This window comes from Colius striatus, chromosome 3, assembly GCF_028858725.1.
Source record: "Colius striatus isolate bColStr4 chromosome 3, bColStr4.1.hap1, whole genome shotgun sequence".
Classification (NCBI taxonomy): domain Eukaryota; kingdom Metazoa; phylum Chordata; class Aves; order Coliiformes; family Coliidae; genus Colius; species Colius striatus.
The window spans coordinates 85,456,293-85,481,675 of NC_084761.1; the positions used below are offsets into that span (position 1 = coordinate 85,456,293).

A 25,383-nucleotide genomic window follows, 5' to 3' on the forward strand; every position below is an offset into this window, starting at 1 on the left:
GTACAATACAAATGCCACATGCATAATATTTTCATGAAAGGCACATTTTAAAATGTCTGCAATGATCATAAAAAGAAACACTTAGTATATTTTCAAGATTGTTGACAGGCCAAATTCAGAGAGAGACCAAAACTGTCTCCCACATGGCTATTTTATTAATCTAAAACAAAAACACAGATCCTCAAAACCTTTTTTCAACTACTTTCCAACCCTTCAATTGCCATCAGAAAATTTCCAGTGCACTAAAATGTTTAGTTCTCGTAAATCAAATATTTCCAAATCTGAAATTAATCTTGATCTTAACTGTAATCTCTTCTATCCAGAACAAAGATTTGACAATGAAGGGCAAGAGTGACTTACAATCTTCCTCCAAGGTATCTAAGGAAGAAGAAGATGATTATGAGATTGTAAGTTCTTCCACTCTGGAGGCCATCCATGCTTTGAGAATTCTTCCAGCCAGACCTCTGCAAGAATCTGAATATGCAGGTAACTTTTGCTGTCTGTGGAAAGTGAGCCAGACCTAGGGGTAAACTGGAACAGTACAGGCTTTGGGTTTTCAGTGTGAGTAGTTTTTTAGATGAAATGGTTCAACTGAAAAATAAAACACTGGAGGGCAGGAACAAGAGAAGATCTTTGTCTCCACCTTCATATTCAACAGTTATCCTTATTTCCATTAGATTATGTTAAATGATAATTACATGCTGCTTTTATAATTTTAATATTACTTTCTTAGGAGAAATTCTATGATCCCATTCCACTGGGAATGTGCAGGACTGGTCAAATTCACAACCGTTTCAGAAAAGTCCACTGCTGTTTAAGCCCAGAAACCTTTACAATGGAAAACATATTAAAGAACACATTAAACATTCCTCCAGAGAATACTCTGCAGATGAAGAATTGTAGTATTCTTTTTAAAGGTGTTCTCTGCCACTTTCAATAGTAATAAGCAATAGCTTTGAGTGTATTTCTCAGGCAATCCTAACCTTGCAAGATAACGGCATTAATCAAGTTTTGGTTTAGTAAAGCCACTCTAAGCCACATTTAATGGCCAGACATACACAGACAATTAATATCCTGGCTATGGAAGTGAAATATCATTGCAGCTATCCATTGCTCAAAGCCATTACAAACCACCACTCTGTGGAGGTTTTAAATCATTAAAAAAAAAAAAAATCTTAGAAATCCTAGACAAGGAAACATGGAAACTAGAAACAAAAACACATCTGTAAATGCAGGATCAATATATGCAGGAAAACTTGCTCAAGTTCACATCAGTCAGCAACGACTTTTCTACTGATTTTTGTGGGAGTTAGTTTGATGTCTAAACAAATAGATGGCTTTTAATGTGAGTAAATTTATCACTGTGTCAGCAGATCACATTCTGAACATTCAAATATTCTACATTATGTTTGAAAGACTCATTTGCACATTTTATTTAGAAATCTGGAACAAATTCCAAATACTGTTTTTATCTCGGTTAGTAGCAAAGACTTTCAGTCAGCACTCATCACCTTTTGTTGTTATGTAAGTTTGTCTTGAAATACCAAAAAGATAACATTTTTTTTTGTGATTTCAGAGAAAACACATTATACAAAAAACTGCATTTTGCCTGTTGTGCTCAGTAACTATAATGTGGTGAGTTACAAGAGTGAGGAAAGGTCTGAAAAAATATTTCAGAAAGGCAAAACTCAATGCTAACATCCCATTTTGTCAGCTTTCCTAGACAAATAACAATGTCCTTGAGATATAAAATTAAGGAGCAAAAAACACATGCTAGTGTACAACCTGTGCATTTCTTTTAAATGGCCATGGGTGCAGTATTCATTTAAAGCTAAATTAAAAATTCAAAAGCTCTTTAGAGAGTACACCTCTCACACACTCCTCACAAAAACAGAACAACACAATGGCCTTGACAAGAACAAAGGTTCAAATGAAAAACAAATTCACAAATCTATTTACATTTTAGGTCAAATATCTGCCATAACTGTGTACCAGCTTACAAAAGCTTTTGTTTTCAAACATAAACCATAAAGCTATTACTAGGGTCATGCTTTTGTCCTCAATACAATTCCTAAAATAACGGTTGAGTTCTGAAAAGGAAAAAAAAAAGCTAAAATGCCATAAAAATGGTAAGACTTGACCTGAAAAAACTATTCTGAACATTGAAACCTCTTCTTCTTAAAACACTGAATTACTGAATTACTCAGGCTTGCTTTTACTTCCTCTTTTACAGACAAACGTTGTTTAAGGCCTTCAGCTGCCACTTCCCCAATGAACAGCCCACATTCCTCTCAGTCCCCTCAATACTTAGCCGTAAGTAAAGATCTTAAACCCTATCCACAAACAGGTTTCCCCTTTTCTGTGATATCATTTAAAGCTAAAAGCACTTTAAGTAAAAGTCTTAGCTACAAAACATTTGATTGTACAAGGTCGCACAAATTCCTGTGAGCCATTACTGTTTCAGTTTGCACCAATGTCCTTCTTGTCACCTGCTTTCAATCTTTGACTGGGGATCTACCAAGTATTAGAGGCATCCCAGTCTGGAGCAGTGCTGTTTCTCCTAGCCATGGTTGCAAGGACGATGACTAACATCACATCTTTACTGTTTTATTAACAGAAACATGCATCCATTCTGGAAGAGAGGAGCATTATAGGTACAGTAAAAAAATCTATTTGTTTCTGAAATCAGAAGTAGAAATTGTTGCTTCCATATTTTGCTTTTGTACACAAGCAGAGATTGCAGATGGTAGAATAGAGATGGTTTTCAGAGCAGCAGCTGCTTTCCAAAATAAACATACTGTAAATTTTGCTTTACTGTTTCAACTATCTAACATCAAAGTAATTATTTACAGAAGGAGATATATTTTATCTCACGAGCTCCCTGTTCCTCAAGGGGGAGAATAAAAAAGGTATTCAATTTAAAGATCAGGTTTTCCTTTTCCCTACAATTATAAGGACATAAGAGGTAGAGGGCAGGGAAGCCTGTGTCTCCTGGACTTTCACACCAAAAGTCTGCAGTATCCCTGCTATGCTTTACTTTATTTTATGCTTTTTGGCTCCCTATGCTTCTCAGGCCTTTTGTATGAATACATTGTAAAGCACAACTTAACAACTATTTTTAAATAGTAATGTCAACTTTAGCAACCCTGATTAAGGATTTACTTTTGTAATCACTTACAAAAGCTATCTAACAATGTCCTCCCACTAAGAATATGCTAATTGCATGGTATATCACCTAGCATATATCTTTTTTTCTCCACTGCTGTAACTGTAAATTTTCTTCAAAATCCTATAATCCCAAGTCACAAATGTACTGTAAATTTTGCTTTGTCCTGGTTTGTTCCTTGTGGTGATATTGGAGCAAGACTGCTATCTTCTCCTTCAAAATATCCTTGAATTGATGGTTTTACTGACTAAGATGATAATTTTTAAAGTAGGTTTATAAACACTTTTTAATGTTTAATATACTTTAGATGTAGCAATATCCCATTAAGTCTATTACTGAAGGATTAAATATCTGAATAACTTCAACAAGGAATTATTTTTTTCTCTTAACATTTTCAAATCTTTGAACCACATGCTAAATATGATAAAAAAGAATGCAATTACCAAGCCAGAAAAACGTGTTCTTTTCTGTTTGCTGTAGTGTCTGATTTTCAGAGATTAAGTATTCTAGTTCATCAGCCAGAAAAATAGTGCAAAGAATTCCAAGCAAAACAGATTTTGGGTTTATTCCCTTTTTAGTTCACACTATGTTTTATATTAATAAAACATAGAGCCAAATAATTCCTACAGATTAAGAAATAAGCAAATTTGCAAAATGAAAGGTTAGATTGACCCTTGTGAGAAAATCCTGCTGTAGCTTGCAAAAAAACTGGATTGAGAGAAATTCGAGTAAGTCAGCTTCAAACTCTGAAGAAATGGAAGGGAAGGGCCCACCAATAGTTTGTCAGTTTAGGTAAAGCTTCAAATTCTACCAGGATTTAGTAGGTTGGATTTACATGGTGTTTTACCTCCATGAGATGTATGCTGATGTCCAGAAAGATGAACCAAAGACAGTGCAGGCAGGTAGATTAAACTCTGCAGTTTGAGAATGCAATTTATACATATTTTTAGTATATCCTGAGCTAATAGTGCTTATAGAGGACTCTATTATTTTTATATAATAAATACACTGTTATCCTTCTCTAAAGACATTCAAAACCCACCTGGATGAGTTCCTTTGTGACCTACTCTAGGTCGTCCTGCTCTGGCAGGGGAGTTGGACTACATGATCTTTGGAGGTCCTTTCCAACCCTTAAGATTCTGTGAAAAGATGCATCTTAAAATTTATTCTCTTGCCCAGTGCTATTAAGTGGCTTTGCCACAAGATGGCATGAACAGCACAGAAAATTTTTTGTCAACAGTTACTTTCTAGAATTGTTAAACATTTAAGCTCCCATTATTTTATTCAGATCAATCTGTAATGGCTTACTTGAAGAAGAACTTCAGATATATTGCACCTCTTTATGCATTAGTTAGGATCTCTGTATGTAGAACTTAAGAAAATATTTCCAAAATCAAAATCTAGTGCAATTAGAGTAAGACTGGGGGACAGGGTATTAATAAGATGTCTTGTAATTATTTAAATAATCAATCATGTTTTGGTAAATTTAAAACCAAACAAACAAATTTACTTCATTGCTCTTCAATATTTTAATAAATTTCTATAGAAAAATCAAAACAGACAAAAAAGCATCCCAACCAACCTGATAAGCAGGTATAGAAAGCCCATAACACTATTTAAGTTTACAAGACCTACATAAATATCACCTTCAAATGTTTCATTCTGGAAGCCAGAGGTAAAAACCAAAGTTCACTCTGTTTTATCAAGTATCATGAGGATTTTTTAATTTCCTCTATAATGTAAGCTTGAAAAATACAAAAACAATTGTTTTTTCCTGGCTTAACTGATTATGTTACGTCTCTTATGAAATGAACGTTTGTGAGTGATATTAAAAAGATTTACTGGCTACTATCCAGGAAAATTCTCAACACTTTGTCCTAATTACCCAAGTATGCTTTAGTCTTGTGTTTTATATGGAGAGAAGCAGTTGCACTTGAAACTACCCTTAAGGAAAAGGTACAAATCAAACAAAATCCACTCCACTTCCAATAAGCCTCTTTCAGAACCCACTCACCTCAGATACAGAACAGCTAACAGAAAATACGCACTTCAGTGACCTCTGTCTCAGGTCTAGGCTGTGACTTGCCTCCATGCCCACACCAAACAATCTCCCACTGACCCTCTGAAGCTTACAGTTTCTTCTAGGTTCACAGAAATTAATGCTCCCCATTCAGTAGCAGGAAAAGTTATAGATAGGTAGGATGAATGCTGTGGGGACAGCAACATGACCTTAGAGTTCTGGAGGAGCCCAGGAGGAAAGAGGGAGTAGGGATGAGGCTGGATGGCCAGTAACAACAATAATACCAGAATATATACCTTTGTTTGTGAATGATATAGGTAGCTCTCTATTGACATTTATTAATAATTATTTTTAGGAGGAAGAATGAAAATACCTGGACCCCAGGTAAGCAGATTCTCTCATCAATTCAAATTTTTACAGGATGTTTTGTCATTTAGTGTATTTTTAAATCTGGATGCAATTTTGCTAGCACTAACTAACGGGTAAGAGAACTCACACCTGCAGCCCTACACTATCTCATTTACTTGCATTCATGGTTTGTGTGGATGTCTTTTACCCCTCGGTGGTTTAAAAATGGCATATTAAAGTATGATGTTATGGGCTGTTAAGACTATATAAATTCTTTGACTGTTGACACAGGCATGTCTGCTTAATCTAAACTCTTTACATTCTCTTGGTAAAACAAGGAGAAAAGATGACTCAGAGTTTTGTTTCCTCTCCTCTCCAGGACCCTGTGCCTCCCCCACGGTAAGATCACTTAAGAGATCACTAATGAGTGCTCATATCAACCTGCACCACTCATGGTAACGAGGCGAAAGTGAGCCAGCATCCCTTTACTACCTCCTCTGTTTGGACATTTTTAGATTCTGATATGAAATCAGGGAGAAAAAACACGAGCTGTTAAATGTTCATAGCAGGAGCTCAGCCCTGCATCTTCAAAATCAACTTGGCTGTGCCTACAACCAAGTCAGAAGCCTAAAAATCTTGAATCTGGTTCAACCCAGATTGAAATTGTTGGGAAAAATAATCATCTATCAATTTGTATTGGTGCCTTAGGCTCTGTTCACCATGATAATATTGACTTTCTTGCCTCTTAAATATTTCTGCCATTTTTTTTTTTTTTTGCTGCAAGTCTAAATCATTTCCACAGAAATCAACTGCAATATTGCTACTTACTCCCACAGAAGATGGACCACACTCTGTTCCATGAATTCATCACTTCTTGATCTTTCCCACTTCAAACAATAACTGCTACAATTAAGACATTCTTCCAAAAGGTCATCCAGGACTGACAGGCTTTTTCTTCCATACCTACACTGACTGTCATAAACGCTATAAAGGAGTTTAAAATATAATTAGCATTACAGACATCTTGAGATTATTCCTTAAGTTAAAATATCAACTAAGAGCATGAAAGGATAGTGTAGTTTCACAAACTCAAAACTGTAAAAGTGCAGAAATAAGAACATTCTCATCCCATTATTCTACAAAATTTCGCTGCTTTCATTTGCATTATGGTGACCAGAATGGTTAATTCGCTCACCTGACTTAGTTTTGGTCTGTGCCATGAAAACGCACAAGGGGCCCTTCCCAGGAGCCCACTGCTGAAGGAGAGGTCCACAGTACAGCATTGATGTACTGCAGTTTTACCCAAGCTCTCAGTGGTACAGCTTCCAGTGTGAACTAGGCCGTGACTGGCTGGTCTCAGAGGTCAGGCAGAGCATGCCCACATCTGCCCAGAAAGACTAGGCACCTATTAGATGTGAGATTTCTGGGAGGAAGAATGTTTTTTCCTGTGTGGCTGAATGGCAGCATGTTCCCTAGCTGAGCCTTCTACACAGCCAGCTCTACCCTGAAGTGTCCACACTGAAAAGCTGTACTTACCACGTACTGGTGAAGCACACAAAAGCAGTGTCAAGTGGCAAATAACACAGTACAGTAATGTCTTTTAAATCCAAACCGAAGGGCCCCCAAGACACTCTTGGACCTGAACTAAGCTTAGCATAAATGCATTGAAACACTCTTGGAAAATTACAGTGTTTTCTTCTTGAGCTTGCACTTTGAATACTGTCCCTGTTCCTCCTTTATTCCCTAATAGTTCCTCAAATTCCCCTTTTACTCCTCTAGGCCTCTGAAGACACTGCCAAAGCAGTATCAGCCACTTCCTCCAGAGCCAAAGATAAGCAGCCAGTTCTTTCACCCTGCGAAAATGCTCAGCCAAGCTCACACCTTTCCAGTATCAGCAACAGTCACAAGGTACAGATGCATTCCTCATTCCCTGAGAACCAAAACACTCTCCCCAGTCAAACCTCAAGTTAACTTCATTGCACCTCTGCTTTTACTTAATAAAGAAGTTATTCTTTAGACAGCTGTGAATAATTGAGAGAAGTGGTATTTAGAGTAATGCAATACTAGACTTTTTTTAAAGAAAAACTGCCAAAATAATGGTAGAGAAGCAAAGAAGTAGAAAAGTAGGCACAGCTTTCATGAACACTTTGCCTAAGGTTTGTCCTACTTTTTCTCACTACCATTTAGAGGTTTTGCAACCACTTCTAAGTGGAAACAATTGCACTTGCTTAGCATATTTGGTCAATCAAGTGATAGGGAAATACACTGACCATGCCAGAGATACAGAAATATAGTCCACATACCATGGATGTTATGTTCAGCAAAATAAATCATTAATCTATAGCCAGAAGTCTTGCTCCAGCCCATGAGACCAGTGAATCCAGACTATGAGTCGCTTCTTGTCCTTTCTCTAAAGGTCCCTTCCAACCCTAGCATTCTATGATTCTATGATTCTTTCCATCTTTCCCTTCCCTACCCTACAACTGCCATCCATGTTCACACAGCATCCTGACCTAGCAGTATGGAGGAGCACTGAGCCCTGCTGCATGACCAAGCATGTACATAGGAAAAACAGAGACAAAACGTTTTCACTGTGAGTGTGACGTAGCACTGGCCCAGGCTGCCCAAGGAGGGTGTGGAGTCTCCTTCCTTAAAGGTCTTCAAGACCCACCTGGACATGTTCCTATGTGACCTGATCTAGGTGAACCTGCTTCTGCAGGGGGGTTGGACTGGATGATCTCTAAAGGTCCCTTCCAACCCCTACCATTCTGTGATTCTAAAATATGTCAAGTTATGAGGCAGGTTGCTTTTCTCATACAACACTCATCCCTGGACAGATGAGCAGTTACCTATGCTGCTCACTGCCATGTAACCAGATGCACATGTGCCCTTTCTGAGTGACCACAACGTGCATTCATAAATGGGGATGTTGGGAAGAGGAATGACACACATCCAAGGGCCACAGGGTATAATGCTCAAATGCCTCTTGAAAGACAAAAGCCTATTGCAGCCAGAACTCTGGGTATGACTGAACTGTGTCAATCCTGCACATTGCTCCTTAAATGGTTTCAATTTCAGACAATCAGAATGGAATTTTGCTTCATCTTACAAAGGTCACTACAAATCCCATGAAGGAGAAAAATAGCTTACAAATCAATGACATAATATTCTGCTTAAAGTTAAGCATATATTCTCAAAGCATGGGTTGTTTTTTTTTTCCCTGAATGGTTGTTACATTGTCTGGCAGATTAGGTTCCAAAAACTGTTGGTTGTTTAGACATTTTATTAATACGAAGTAGCTTCACATTCAGATGTGTGACCTGACCTATAGCTGCAAAGTTTCAAATCCCATGATCAACCTCCTCCCTCAATAGGGCAGCACATGCATTGAAATCTATGAAAACTGTTATAAACTGTGGTTGCCAGCAGACATCAGTATGCAAAGCCCTTGGATTTGAAAGCTATTAAGCCAAATTCTGCAATATAATAATGACATTTCTTTTTCTAGAAGTAAAAGTTGGCAGCAAAACCCATAACTACCAAACTCCACTTTTCATCCCATTTAGAGATACCAAAATATTACTAATAGTTTGTTGGTGGTTATTTTATTATACCAGCTTTTTTAATCACATGAGTAAGACAGAAGTGTCACAGACTAAGACCACACGTATTCTGAGGAAAGCACTTCACAAATTTCCCGCAAAAGCACTTCACTCAAAATATTTGTCACCCACATTCAGTCCAGTCCCAGCTTTGCAAGGAGAAAACATACGTGTGAGTGGCAGTGTGGAGGAGTTCAGTGAATAGCCATCATCTGCCAGACTGTAAGCAAAGCTGTCAAACTGCAGACATGATTTAACAGCACCAGTTCTGTTTTCCAACAAGATCTGGAAGACTTAAAATTTAAACACATCATTATTTATAGATTCCATAAATAGTCTCATTAAGAAAAAGAAAAACAAAACACCAAGTAGGCATGCGCAGGATCCTGGATCTTAGAAACTTTGGTGGGACAAACTTCTACATGCCTGTGGCAAGCAGGCCAAGTGAGTGGCACATCCCCTTACAGTGATGGCCGGCCCTGCAAGCACACATATATTATGGCTTAACTTCACCATTCAGGGGACTGGAGCATCTTTCATATGAGGAAAGGCTGCAGGAACTGGGGCTGTTTAGTCTGGAGAAGAGGAGACTGAGGGGAGATCTTATTAACATTTACAAATATCTAAAGGGTGGGTGTCAGGAGGTTGGGACATCCCTTTTTTCTATTGTAGCTAGTAACAGGACAAGGGGTAATGGGATGAACCTGGAACACAAAAAGTTCCACTTCATAAGAAAAAACTATTTCACTGTGAGGGTGAGGGAGCCCTGGCACAGGCTGCCCAGAGGGGTTGTGGAGTCTTGTAGGACTTCCTTGGAGGAAGACCTTGGAGGAACACCTTCCTTGGAGGTCTTCAAGACCTGCCTGGACATGTTCCTATGTGACCTGATCTAGGTGAACCTGTTTCTGCAGGGAGGTTGGACTAGATGATCTCTAAAGGTCCCTTCCATCTTCTACCATTCTATGATTCTATTCTATTATTTTATGCACCCCACATCCTGAAAACAGGCTTTTGCGTGTCAAATAGAGACCTTGGAGACCAAGCTAACAAACTGCAAAAGCTAATATAAAAGCAGCCACCCAAACCTAAACCAGTTCCTCATTTTTCTCCTTACTTTCCCAAAATTCTCCCCTAACAGATCATTCCCAAAGTTCTTGCGTCTTGCCTCCACACTGTTTTCAGCATAAGTGCAAGGAAGAGACTCCTTCTCCCTCAACAAGTGTTTAAAAATAGCCCCCATGTCTGTCTTTTGCATTCTCTGTGGCTGATTTAGCAAAATAACTCACTGTCATATTTTCCCAGTCCAGGAAGTAAGCTAAGCAGGGACTAAATCCTGAAGCCTTCAAAAAATCTACTAGATGCTTATCCATACTCTATGTTGCTAAATAACTTCTAAAAACTGCTCCTATATCTTTTTCATTATGAGATACATGCTTCTAAAAAGCATGAGTGTTCATCATACCCAAGACACCTAACAAAAGATGTCAGACTCAACACATTGTCCATTTTTGGGGGGAGAATATTTTCTGAAGAACTTTCTCATGAAAGGAAGCTACTCCTGTTGATCAGGCATATCAGAAGGCAGAAAAACATCTAAACACTTACTTGAATCAGGATCATGAGGATTTAGTTCTCCATTCCTCTTCTCCTGGTTTACACCTCCTTCCCTCTACAATTTCCATTCTGCTTCTGTCAGTATTTCATTTTATAAACTCTTCAGTCATCAAGGAATTTACTTCCATTTATAGCTGACTTTAAAGTTCATATTAAGACTTTTTGGCATGAGATGAAAAGTGTTGAAGAAATCATTCATACCTCTTCTCCCCTCCTCCTAGAATAAATCCTTTAAAGAGACTTTTCTTATTTACCATCATGAATTCAGTGGACACTATTCTTTTTTTACAGATGACCATAACCTTCTCCTGAAAATAATTTATGTGAAAAAACAACCAGCCTCTGAATTTCTATAGCAGCAATAAAATCCTTCCCTTGCCAAGGGCTGCTAATTTTCACTGGTGATGTAATCAAAGTATTTAAGTACTCACAATTATTTTTTATTTTATGATAATGAAGTGTTTTGTATATAATTCTTTCTTTTCCAGACATCTATCTGTTAAGGAACTAAATGAAGTAAGTAATCATCTTTGTATATATTGGGACCATAAAAACCATGTACAATCCTTGACTGCTTAGCTTCTCTGTAACAGTATTTTAGCATGTTAGCTTTAGGTTATAAATGTATCTTGCTTTAATGTGTTCAGCATTTTCTGCTACTTTCTGAATAAGATCCTGAAGTTGCTTGTAGAAAGAAAAAGTTACATGCAGTGCAAAGCTGCTTTCCCAAGTACTCACACAAAAGCTTATCCCATCACTGCCAGGTGCTGGGGAAGCCCGTACTCACTCTGAGGAACAGGGATTCCACATAGATTTTTAAAAGCAGAAAACTGAAACAATAAGGTCAATAGAGTGTAATAGGATTACTGTCATGTAAATACAAGGCTATTTTAAAAATAAGCTGACTCTTTTCAATAAATCAAAATTTCTTTTATAAATAAATTTATTTTATAGAATTTATATTCAGAATGAACCTCACCTACTTATCCCCAGCTCCCCTCTCCCCTTCCCTAGGGCCTGTCACAAGAGAGGCCTCAGAACAATTGCAGATTTTCCTGCAAAATAACACCAGCAACAACTGAGGGGGTCACCAAGCTGCTGCTAAGGTGCCTGCATGGTCTTACAGCTTCCCCCAGACCAAGCCCTTGTTGTCTTCCCCAGGAGGACAGGGACCAGAGCCACCCTCAGAGCCCCCATGAAGTGCAGGATACCTGCCCAAGATCGCACTGCTGTGTCCATTAACCATCTGAGCCAGAGCAGCCCTGTAAGCCCCCATTCATGTCCCACTAGCCCCATCCTACAGCTCACAACCCATCTTCCTCACAGCCGGTCTGCAAAGGTCCACCACGGGCAGCTCCAGGTACGCAGATCTGTGCTCTCAACCAGGTAACGCCGACGCAGTAGTTCTGAGACTCCCCTGTCTTGAGAGAGGCTGAAAGTGCTCTGTCCTCCCTCCCTACACCTCCAAACTGACCACCTCTCTCAGCACGGCCCCAGTACCAGTGGTCCTCAGATCAGCTGGCCGTGTGCAGAGGGCAGGAGCTGAGAGAGGGGATGCTGGCAATGCACTTACAGGTACATACAAAGCTGAAAGCAGGAACTTTTGCACAGACACTGCTAAAGGCAAAGGATTATTTTTTTTTCTTCAGATCCCAGTTTCTGTTCCAAAGTTTTTAACAAGTTCCTTCACTTTCTACCTGGGCCAATGAAATAGAAGGAAGGGGTTTAGCAATGAAGGGGTTTACTTATGACAAGTGTTTCCCTGGAAGATGTATGAAGAGGTACAGTCCATATTAATAACAGAGTGGGAAAGGACAGTCATAAAATTCAAAGATAGGTTATCATTTATGACATTGTGTTCTACTTACTGCACTAACACAATTCTACTGTACTGGGTGGGTTTTTTTATCTTATTGCAAGGCAACAGAGGGAAGGAATCTCTCTACTAATTAAGCCCAGACGTTTCCTACCACAGCAAGCTGCAGCACAAATCTAAAGACTCGTCTAACTCTAACCTTCACATCCTTTGAGTTTTTCTCCTCCGCAGTTCTGACCAGGAGGCTGTCCCAAACCTCCCTCCTCCAAATTGTTAGAAACTCTAAGTTTCATTTAAGATTACTATAAAACATGGTTTGACTGTAAATTTGCAATTAACATTTAATGCTTAAAAATTGTATATTGGCAAGAAAGATATTTCAACAAAAAAAGCTTTGTCTTGATTTAGATACTGACTCATTACAAACCAAATAAGCAGATACTCCCAAGAACAATAAATATCTTACATCTGTAATTAATATTTCTGGCTGGGCACCATACAGCTGTACAAATACTGCAGCTTCTAACAGGCTCTTAGTTTGGCTACGTCTTAAGGAGAAATATTGCATATCTCATAACATAGAAAAGATAAAATTTAATTTAGATCAATTCCCACTCACATAAAGACATAAGTAGTTTCAGTGTGACCTAGAAGAGGAGACAGAATGTGCTCTTGTTGGGGTTTTGGACACCAAATGCTGGGCCAATAGGTTTAAGAGCAGGACTGCCCTTCACCAGGACCCAGATAGGGTATAGGAAAGGCTCAAGAAGAGCCTCTTGAAATTGGAAATGACAAATGCAAAATCCTGCCCCAGGACAGACAAACTCCATTGACAGCAGATCTGCTCGAAAGGACCTGGGGACCAAAGGCTCAACAAGAGCCACTAGCGTGCCTTTGCTGACCATAAAAGTTAACAGTGTGTGGAGCTCTAACAGCTGCATAGCCTAAAGACTAAGGGAAGGGACTATTTCCTTTTACTCACCATTCATTAGGTAACACCTGGAGCACTGTAGAAGGCTGCAGCCAACAGAGAGAAGTGGGTGAGCAGAGGGTCAGCAGTACAATCAGGGTGTGCAGCTCCTATTCTATGAAAAGAGACCGATGGGGATGTGCCCCTTCATCTGGGGCAGCCATGGCTCTAAGGGGACCCAACAGCAGCCCGGCACTGCCTAAGAGATGACCATCAAGAAGGCAGAGTATGGCACTTTATAGAGTGCACAGTTGAAGTACAAGAGACAATCATCTTGAAATGAGGGAAGTGTCAACCACAAATAAGGAAGAAAAATTAATTATGAAGGTATTTATGAGGGTGTTGGAACGGGCTGCCAAGAAAGACTGTGAAATCTATGTTCTAGAGGTTCGTGAGACCCAGTTGGTCAAACCTCTGAGCCCAGGTCCTATCTCACACTTCACCATGCTTTAAGCCAGACCTTGGACTAGAAACCTGCCTAGGTCCCTTCTGACTTCAGTGAGACTATGAATTTTTAAGTAACAAGTAAATAACATAGGGGAAGTAACTTGTAAGGATGACTCAAAGTGAAACATCTACAAAGAATAAAATACTCTTCTCATTAATATTTATGTATTATAGTCTCGTGTGTATCAAATTAGCAAACAAAACAGAAATGCAGTGAAAAGTCACGATTCAAACTCTGGTCTCTAGATACCCATCATTCATTTCTTTGTAACATAATGTAATGAATTATGATACTCCACACACTGATTTTGAATGAAGTATCTGCCATGACCGTAAAAATAATTTACTGCCAGTAAAGGAACCTGAAAGGAAATCACTGATTTTAATATTTGGATGGTGTACTTCCCGTCAATCAAAATCAATCTCTTGACTTCTTACAAGATCAGTGAAGGAAAACCATATTGTAAGTTAAACTGATGGACAATAGTCATCATGAAATGATGAAGATTGCATTAAACTGTATGTCCACTTATATCCCTAAAAATTCAGTTCTCATTTTGCCAGGGGACTGAGATCAGCATTCAGCCTGACTTTCTGACAAAATGACAGAATGTCATTTTGGTGTTAATGATCGAATGTTTGTAAATTGTTTTAAAGTTAAAAGATAGTCGGGTCTGTTGGGGCAAGTTCAAGTTGGTAATTAAAAGAAAAATATTTACAATGTTATCATTTTCTACAGGCACCTGGAAGAGGACAAGGTTAGTATTTAATAAGATTTCATAAATTTGTTGCCTTTCCTTCACATTCAAAGAATGAAATACTCTATCATTAAAATTCCAGCTGAAGTAATTCGTACAGGAATGTGACATCTATCTGGCTACATAGCATCAGGCCATCTGGCTCTATAATTGAATGAGAGAGAGACATCCCCCAGGTAAACGTCTGCTGACAACAGAGATTTAGAGTGACCTCATCTGTTGTGGAAGAGCTGAGGGAAGAAGAAATTTACCTTGGCATTAACTACAGCTGCTTGGGGAACCAGAGTATCACATTTGTTCTGAGCAAATCCAAGTCTTAAGGTTCTGGGGAAAATAAAGAGAACTGGAGCCTAAAAAAATGAGAGGCTACCCCAAAAAGATTGGATTTATCTGATCTTTAAAGATAACATCTTGCTCCTCCCCTATGACTTAAGGGTGAGACTTTTCAATGAAAGTTTTTTAAAAGCTTTAGATTTTTAAAGCTAAAAAAGAAAACTGAAGAAAAATAAAGTGTTTTAAAACATGTCACCTGTTCAGATGTATGCACAGTTTCGAAAAAATAGCTTAAGCGACTCGCTGTATGTGTGCATGAAGGTCCATGAAAAAATGTTACTTTGAAATACTCTGAAGGTACATACAGGCTATGTGATTTTTATGCTGTTTACATCTTTGTGTTAATGAGTTTGTAATTTTCTCTGGCATTTTTTTTTTTCATAGACTAAGGCACAATTTCCAGAGTTTCAACTAGAAATAGTATTGACTGCATTAATACACTCAACTTCTATCTACTCTGTCCTATAAAAAGGAGTTATGAACCCTCCATGTACTTCTAGAACAGCATTCTACATTATTTACCATTACATTAAACCATATTTAGCATCAGCAAAACCTGTAACGTTCACCATTCAGTACTAGTAGAAATGTTTCCCACTGAAATCATCAGCTGATTCATTTAATCCAGTCTCATGGCAGGCTAACAGGTTTTTCTATTGAATGGCCTCCACCCCATATATTAATTTAGTGAATTTGTTTCACAGTAGTTGCTAGATACTGTTAAAGTTATACATGAGAGGAAACAGTAAGTTCTTATTCTTTTTATTAATTGTTGCAGATTTGGAGAAGAAACCTGAAATATCTTTTCAAGCACAACAGTATAAACCAAAGCATCATCCTGAAGCCAGGTAGGAATACAAAAACTTAACGAGTTTTTACTGGCTGTTTCAAGGACTAAACATTCTGCCCTAGAAAATTATACTTCACTATGCAATAAAAGCAAGATAGTATCACTTCCTGATGCTGCGTGGTGATATATTATGTTTTGCACTGATGCATGACAAAAAACCATCTTTGGGAATTGCTTTCAAGCTATTGTAATTACACATTCAATTTTTATCTTTAATAGCACACTACTGTATTAGGTTTTTGCCTCCCTTTCCATGATAGGGTATCAAATATACTGTATAAAAAAAGCTCTGCCATCTCCAGCCTCAGCAATTTCTCTTCCCCTTATTTTCTTTTTTTATATAAAAAGAATACACACCTGGCCTTTCAAAGGCCACAGAAATCTGCCACAATTGCTCCTTTTTCTTTTCTAACCTACATAAATATTTCATTTCTACACGTGTCTTTAAAACTATATCCTCCTAAAGTAGTCAACAAAACCCAAAAGCATAGGACAAAGTATAGGAAGTATATGAGTGACTTAACATCTTTCCTAGACAACTACTGAATCTCTCATCTAGCCTTGTGGTGGTGTTTCTCCAAGATAAAATTATTGGAGTAAATGTAACAATATTTGTGACCCCTAGTATTTTGTTTCTTGTCTGACATCAGTGGCTCTGTTATTTGGTTGGTGCCCTTCCCAGTGTAACCATTCTGATCACCAGCACAACACCAGCTGGGTACTCAGCAGCAGTCTAGAAAATCAGAAAGGGCAGGGAACGACTGCTCCGTGGGTCTTCCTATAGATGGTCTGGCAACATCAAGGTGAAGTTAGCAGGGAACAGGCACACTACATATGCAGCTAAAATGTGAGACTTTTGTCAAATACTCTTGTGGATAGTAAAAAACTTAAACAAGCAACTAGTGAAATTAATAGAAGAGAAATCCATCAAAAGACTCTAAATACAAAATTACCACCCAAAACCTAGGAAGGCCAAAAGCTGCAATCAGCAGAGAAAGGGGTATTCTGAGGCAGCACATGCATGCATTGCTCTCTGATTTGACTCTTATTTAAATATTGCCACTAACCAATGTTTTTCTGATGTTACTTTCATTCCTTGCTTTTTCCTAGCTCTAAAATGGTTTGCAGTTCAGGTAAGAACCAGAGATTCCTTTGAATTTTCCACTTCCTGTCCCACGGTTTAAGTCATACCAAAGAACAATTCCGCAGAACGTAGGCAGCACCAGTCACAAAGCAAACGTGGTCCTAGTTGTGAGGTTCCTTTCTAAAAATCAAGCACCTGGGGATAGCCACCAAAAATGCAGTGTGAAAACAACTGCGAAAATCAGGATACAATAAGCTAAATGGGGACACAGTAATATTCCGATAACCCAAATTGATTGCAGTAACAAAATGTAGCAGCCTAGTCCCAGGCCCTTTGAAAAGTGATTTCATTTCTGACTGTGACTGGACTGATTGGCTGCTGAAGGTTATGGCAGTCTGTCCACTGAGATCAGTGGATGTTGTTTACTTTCTTAAAAACAAATGTAATGCTATTATAAAACAGAACATGGTACATGTATGCAGGAAACAGTGAAGCACGGTGAAAACTACTATTCTTCCATAAAAGAACGTCTTCCAAAGAAAATTCCTTAAAATTCTGTCATTTGCTATGTATGGACAGAAAAATAATAAACTGATAAAAGCATGAACAATAGATAAAACATAATGAAATACTGCTTTGGCAAACAGTATTGTCACAAGAGGCAGCAACTAGAAGGAAAGGACGGAAGCCATTGATAATCACATTTTTCTCATTTACTCCTACAACAAACTCTAGGTCAATTCTCCCATCATCACTGCATGAAGCAAACAAAAATGCTTTCTGTTGTAGAGCAGGATACGATGGGGTTTATCTTCAATTAATCATTCTTTCCCCCTATGTCATGTACCTGCAAACTGCATTTGACCTACACATTGAAAGCAGGCCCTTGCTTTTTTTAGGCTGCGTCCTAACTAGGCTCAGCCTGAGCCTCCACATCACCCCAAGCTTTGTGTTCCCACTTCATCCCCTGAGTTCACGCAGCTCTCCAGTGATGTGGCGTGGTGGGTCTTGCTGGGAAAAGGCAGCTCTCCATCTACAAATACCGAATCACATTTGCTTTGGGAAGGCAGTTTTCAGCTATGTAAGCTACGTCGGCTGCCTTCTCAGCAGGGAAGAATGCAGCAGGAACACATGGCCCAGGATTGCCACCTTCATCTTTCTCTTAATGCAAGAACAATTTCTTGGCCCTAGAATTGAAACAAGTCACAGAACAGACTGAAATTCATCAGTATGGCAGACCCTCCAAATCCTTTAACGTTTTCAACAGCCTGGGAGAAACCATGCTACCTGGCAATAGGATAAGTGGCTTCTGTATGATCTAACGTAACAGCAGCTCTGATCCAACACAAGTGAAAGGGGCTCAGAAGGTGAAAGTAGAACAGAATCAACCACTACATTTGTCCTACATTTATTATTTTATTTAGCACTTGCTATTTTATTAATAGTTTATCTTTTGTATTTTGCTATAAGCACAAGAAACTGGCAGATGGATGTCAGTTAAGAAAACACAGGAAATTACTGTGTTAAATCTCTTGGGGCGTGAATCTAAACTCAATGGAGCTGCATCAGCACAAGACCACTCATAAATTACAGCCTTAAATTTTAAAGGTTAATATCACAATACTGTATTTTTAAACTATAAATGCTATTCTTAGAATCACTAAGTAAAACTGATAGGGTAAAATGAAACTATAACTTACAGTTTAAAAAACACAGCCTTTTTCCTTCCGAATTTACCTTTACAGGGTCCATGTCAAAGGCAGAGAACTTGTCAGTGAAGAGGTCACCACCTCCTGCACCGTACACAGCATGCAAAAATAAGTCAAAACCCACACACGTAAAATGGGAAATGCAGCCTCTTACTCAACCCTCTGAACAGGTAAAGAAAGCTTTGCTTCCCACAGAGACAGGGGTTTAGAAAACAGGACTATCGCTACATGGCACATGCACAACCCCAAAAACTGCTGTTTACTGAAAACATTCCCACCAAGAAGTTAAGTGGTCTGAAAGTAGTGGATATTCAGCACCCTTGAAAACCATCCAATAGGAGCTCTTGAAATAATGGATAAGAATTTAATGTCTTACTTGATTCAGAATTCCTAAGCGGATTTCTCAATACAGATGCATTACAACTATTTTTATAAGCTGTGCAAAACTAGCTTTTAATGCACATTAGATATAATCTGTTTTCAGTGCCTTTTGCTTCTGGCAGATGTGGCTAATTTCTCTTCACTTATCATGTCATCTTAAAATTAAGGATTTAAACAAATATGAATGGTACATTGGACACTACGATCGTCATGAAGCAGAAAAGGCACTGCTACAGGAAAACACTGTAAGTAAAATTGATCTCAAAACCTAGGGCAAAAAAACTCTTGGAGGAAACATCTGTCAACTGTCTGTGACAGCTTACAAATTTTGTTGTGCACTAACCATACAATCTGCAATTTAAATCTGTGTCATACAGGATGAGACATTCCTGGTTAGAGATTGTTCAAAGAAATCAAATGCCGAGCCATACGTTTTGGTTGTCTATTATGGAAGAAGAGTATACAACATTAAAGTACGCTTTCTGGAAGAGAGTCAACAGTACATGCTGGGAACAGGGCTCAGAGGAGATGATGTAAGTATAATCTCATCTAATATTATAGCATTTTGGGTTTATGTCACACTTCACGTGTTCTTAATAATAAAGATTAGTTGCAAACTCTCCCACATAAACCAGCTGTTTCACTAAAGTTTCTTTTATAATACTGTCATTTCAAGTAAGTCTCAAAAGTTTCAAGCAACTTCAAGATACTAACTCAAAACTGAATTTTACATACCACACACAAAATCAGATTTTGATGTGAAAATTTCCTAAGTACTTCTATGTACTGTAACATCTGCAAAGTAAGGGGGAAAGAAAAGCCTTCCTGTTGCAACTTCTATGTATTTCAGCACATTTAATTTGTTATAAGCAGATATATTTTAATCTATAATATTCCACACATCTGACAGCATGACCTGTGGCTGTTATTGCTGCATAATATCTCTTATTGTCTCTTTCTCATACATCAAAGAGTAATTAATATGATGGGGTTTAAGTGAGGAAATAGGACAAAAGTTGTCATAGATAATCAATATTTCAGATATGGTAAATTTCAACTGAAAAATCCCTTTAGATAATTCAATTATATTCATAAGACTGCAATTCTTATTCTACCTATATGGTTAAATAACAAATACTGTATCTGCATGTCTTTCATCCAAGAAAATAAAAAGTTAAAATTGAAACAGTCATTTGTAATACAAAAAAAAACAATTAAAGGAACGAATGCTCAGACACACAGCAAAAAAAAGAAGCAAAGCAACAACCTACTATGAGGGTTCTTAGCTATGTAAACCAAAGATGGTGAAGTGTTAAAGCCTCTGTAGCTGAATCTTCAATAATGTTGTTTTCATGCATGTCAATACTTTCAAAACTTATCTTTCCTACACATAGACTTCAAAAAAACCTGAAATCAAAACTGACTCAGGCTAACATACCTGGCAGGTCCAAGATTTACAGTTGGATTCTTATTAAAAAATGCGGGATAAGATTCATGAGCTTTCAGAGATGAGGGGCAAGGTCTGGCAAGTTGTTTTTCAGGTACATTGGTTTAATAATGAGAGAAAAATCTATTCTTCATTGTTCAAGAACACTGAAACAGTTTGGGAAGAAAAGGGTAGAACAAACCCAGAACCATACTGCAGGTACCACCATTCTGGCACTGCTGTAGTGAACCATCAGTCTTATGTAAAACATTGGCTACATTTCTGAACTGAACTTCCTACATAATTTCATGGAGCTTTACTATGATTTAAGAGAAAGCAAGTTTAGTTTTTTGTGGTTCTTATGTTGTTTAGTCATCCTGTAATGGCCTTGATAAAAAAAAAAAAATCTAAAATAAAATAAAATTACTAAAATAAGAGAACTGAAATATGGTACACTACAGGATAATGTACTTACTATGTGTGTGGTGCACTGCAGAGTAACAACAAAGCTAAACTTTCATAATTTAAATAGATTTAATTACTAAGGCAACTAGAAAATTACCTGAACAATACATGAACAGTTTTTACTGAACTAACAGGAAAGAGAACACAATCCCTTCCATCTCAGGAAATATCAAAATGTATGAGTCAGCTGTATGCTCTCAGTTGTGCACAGAAAGTATCTATCTTAAACAGTGGGTCTGGACTGACTACAAATTGGAAAGCTACAATTCCAGAATAAGGACTTTGAGCATCTAGGTAACATCCAACAATGTATCTTAGATTTGGCTCTACCAGGACTAAACCATAATCACAACACGTTGTGATTTGTCATTTTGACTGATGACAATCAAGACTTTTTAATATTATCATTTGTCTTTAACTCAGAAATCCTCTCCCAGATCAACTACAACAGAAAGAATTGTTTTGCTAGTCAGCTCTGCCTAGATAAGACAGCCTCCTACTCCTATGCACTATTTGCAGCAGCATACATTAAAACAGAATTAACTGGGAACGAAGCACATAGAAACACGTAGTGGTTTGGGTTGGAAAGGACCTTAAAGATTATCTAGTTCCCAAGCCCCTGACATAGGCAGGGACACCTTCCACTTGACCAGGCTGCTCACATGCAATAATGTGCAATAATCAGTGGCATCAACCTTACTAACAGCTTTTTGAGGATTTCTCAAAAAATGCTCTTTCTTGAAAATAGTCACCTCAACTTCTGCAGCTCATTTAAGGATCTTATCTCAGGACGGTGAAAACAATTTGTAAGGCTGTGAATTACAGCAAAATTGCTGCCTCTATATTACAATGCCTGTTAAAATGCTTTGCAGAGCACTCTGCATTGTTCCTCCCCAGGCAAGCCCTTTCTTACACCATCTGCTTTACCTAGATTACCTGAATATTCTATTTTCACCTGCCAAAGAAACCTAAACAACAACAAACAGGTGATTTTACTCAAAGGTTTAGCCTTACAGATTTTCTGTGGTGTATTTGTGTAGGGCAGGGGTGTCGATCTGACTTCTGTTTATATTAGAAGTAACTGAAGTTCCATGCAGCTAAATTATTATCAAGCTGGAATAGAATTAATACAAGCAGAGGTAAAAAAAACTCCACCACAAACTCTGTTAGTGCAGCTGTATCTTTTGCTAGCGATTTAGCCATAGATATTCACATTTACATACATATTTATTATATAGAGCTCACTAAAGGCCAAATCACAAAGCTATAAAGATTAGATCCCTGAATGGAACATACTTGAAATTTAGGCATTTACATTCAAAACTGCTGTCCTGAGCACCCTTCACATGGCTGTTGCCTTCCTCTAGTCAGTTTTCAATGTTAAAGATCCAGACACCTGTTAACACTGTCTTTTCACTTAACAGTTCTTTGAAGATAAAGAAATCAAAACCTTGCTCACATTTAAAGCTGATCATGGCACAAAATTGAAATATTTTTATGTCCTTTGCAAAACTTGGTCTGTCACACACCAAAAAAAATGGTTTTAGCATGCCTGCAGCACCAGGCCCAACTCACAATGCAATACCTAGACTTCCACAGCAGAGTTAGGCTCCTTTTCAACTCAGTACGTGTTTTACACAAAAGCTTAGAGCGCAACCCAACATGTATCATTGGATCTCGCTGTTCTGGCTGCAGGTATTTCCCCATCCTCAGGGCTCCCTTACCACCATTTGCAGCTAACCTTCATTTCAAACCACTGGTCACACAAATCACATAATTTCAACGCAGTTCATTCCTAAGTCAGTCAAACAGATTACCTCCATTTGCCTTCATCAGTCATTAAACTGGCCTGACTTGTCAGAGTGGATGGAGCACCTCCAGAATGCCTTCCACTGACAGCGTTACACAGATGTTACCACCGGGAAAATGGACACAGTGAAGATCTGTCAAGGGATGCTAATATTTTCAGCTGAGATGTTTACAAGGTAAACATCTTGTCCACAGCTTAAGTGGCAATTGAAGGATGAACTGTTCTCATTCAAGATGTGAAATATATAGTCAAGATTCCTACCACCATCCAGACACAATTCCAAACTACACCTTTCATGAGCAACCCTTGAGACCTTATTCCTATCTCCCCAGAATAGTCTGGAGACTAGCAGATAGGATATTCCTGTGACAGCAGAGCTGCAGTCTCTTCAGACAGTGAACCATCAGTGCTCATCACTATGATGTCTAAGTCAACTTCACGTTCTAGCAACCACGAAGAGACTCAGAGCTTAACCTTCAAATCTCACTAACTCAAATAAAGGTACAGGATGAAATAAAATAGCAAAAAAGATCTAAGTAACATCTGAGACATGTTTCCCTCACAACCAAAGAGCTACAGCTTAAAGGTGCAGTGACAAATAATGTGACATTAGCCAAGTGAAGTTAAATTTTAACAGTAGATGTAAGAATTTTTAACTTTAGAACCAATTAAAACAAAAACCCAATCCACATTAGAAAACAGCAGAAGAAATGGTGCTGATAAAGAGTAAGTTTAGAATTTTAAAAGTTATGATTACTTTGGTGGGGCATGAAATACAAACCACAGTTTTGCTTAGATTGCTAGCAGCAACGGTGACCTCAAACATAAGGCAAAGACAAAACAGTAAAGTTGAACAAACACATACAAGTAAAAATTATCAAAACAAAACTTAAAAAAATTGGCACACTGGTTTTGAGATGAAATCATTTGCATCTTTGACTATTAAAGGAAGAACTTCACCAAATCACAGATTTAATCAGATTCTCTTGAATTTTCCAATTAAATCACTGATTTAATCAGGCTCCACACTAGGTTTGGATCAGGTGGAGATGACTAAAACTACCATGAGATACCATCACATATGCAACAAACATCCATGCTTACAGAACATGTGATATAGTATAGATACAGGGTATGAATTAAATGTCACAGTAAGCTTGCATTATTGCTTACAGTTCTAGTGATTTAACACCAGTGAGGCCAAAGAACAGCTCAAAACGACAAACAGTGGTGTGATGACAGCTTAGTGGTGTGAAGAGACCTTGGAAGTTACACAGAGGAGAAAGAACTATTTAAATTGAAGGACTGCTAACAGTTTGAACAGCAGGATTAAGAGACTCCCATCAGGACAGATGAGGATAAATACCTTGGATGAGCTTCCATTGCTGTTTGATCAGTTCAGGAATTTCAAACCACATCTTTTTACATTTTAGGAAGAGGCTTGAAATATGTCATTGTTTTGAACACCAGAGAACAAGACTAAAACCCTGCTGAGACCCTTAATGTTCCATACTTTAAAGGGATTTTACAATAGCTTTCTCAGTAAGCTGAACAGGAATTTTAAAGGTACAATGGCAGTGTAAAGTATCATTTGCTGCTAATTAAGCCTAATTTTTGACAGGGTAGAGTTAGCAATTATTATAGTTGCCTCATATTTTAAAAACCTGTCATCATAAACTTTTTCAGGTGACACTTTATTCTCAGGGCTTTGACATGCCCTCCTTTTGCCTTAAGCAGCCATCTGTTTTCTCCTACACAAGACAGAGACATGCAAAGGAAGTAAGAGGATTAAAATCTGATGTTTTTCCTTTTGATTGCTTTCATCTGATCTGATCACAATTCTATGCAAAATAGTAGCTATTTTTAACACTGTCATTTGGAAGTCTTTCAATGTTAAGAGACAAAACTCTCTAGCAATTTCAGCTACTGATGACAATTTTTCTTTTTCCCCTCAGAAATTTAATTCTGTGAAAGAGATCATTGACTTCTACAAATATGTGCCCATCACACTCATAGACGGAAAGGATAAATCAGGAATCCAGAGAGAACAATGCTACCTCACGTATCCATTCAAGCCACACAAAAGATGTTTTCTGCCTTAACATCACCCATTAGTTTGTACAGATGTAAAGAAAACAATTATTTAAAATTTCACAAAGATTGAATTAGTCAAGTGAGGAGCTCCTGATAATACTCATTACAGTAAATTTACCATAAAGTATGATACTTTTGTAAAAGTAATGATACTTTTACCCCATAATACTCATCATACTCTGAAGGATTCTAAATGCTACACCAAAATACTTTTCTCCAGTTGGGCTCCTCAGCTCAAGAAGAGAAGTTCTGGAGAGTCCAGCGCAGGGCCACCAAGACGATCAGAGGACTGGAACTTTCATACAAGGAAAGGCTGTGGGAACTGGGGCTGTTTAGTCTGGAGAACCAGAGATTGAGGGGAGATCTTACTAACATTTACAAATATCTAAATGGTGGGTGTCAGGAGGTTGGGACATCCCTTTTTTCTATTGTATCCAGCAACAGGACAAGGGGTAATGGGATGAACCTGGAACACAAAAAGTTCCATTTA

At 38.0% G+C, this 25,383-nt stretch overlaps 1 protein-coding gene across 1 annotated transcript; it reads left to right on the forward strand.

Moving 5' to 3' along the window:
• Positions 1-338: 338 nt before the first annotated feature.
• On the forward strand, positions 339-24,901 carry CLNK (cytokine dependent hematopoietic cell linker). Its single transcript, XM_061993215.1, has 14 exons — positions 339-486; positions 2,234-2,313; positions 2,618-2,654; positions 5,542-5,570; positions 5,914-5,933; positions 7,314-7,442; positions 11,239-11,266; positions 14,723-14,741; positions 15,853-15,922; positions 17,035-17,057; positions 18,754-18,887; positions 19,266-19,343; positions 19,476-19,631; positions 24,755-24,901. The coding sequence occupies exons 1-14, from the start codon at positions 339-341 to the stop codon at positions 24,899-24,901; spliced, it is 1,098 nt and encodes a 365-aa protein (XP_061849199.1).
• The last annotated feature ends 482 nt before the right edge of the window (positions 24,902-25,383 follow it).

What these genes read in the sequence shown, in the direction of transcription:
- CLNK (XM_061993215.1), top strand. Translation starts at nt 339, where the DNA reads ATGAAGGGCAAGAGTGACTTACAATCTTCCTCCAAGGTATCTAAGGAA. An exon ending in GGAAGAGAGGAGCATTATAG is followed by an intron (nt 2,655 to 5,541) that starts GTACAGTAAAAA and finishes AATTATTTTTAG; the next exon opens with GAGGAAGAATGAAAATACCT. An exon ending in TGAAAATACCTGGACCCCAG is followed by an intron (nt 5,571 to 5,913) that starts GTAAGCAGATTC and finishes TCTCCTCTCCAG; the next exon opens with GACCCTGTGCCTCCCCCACG.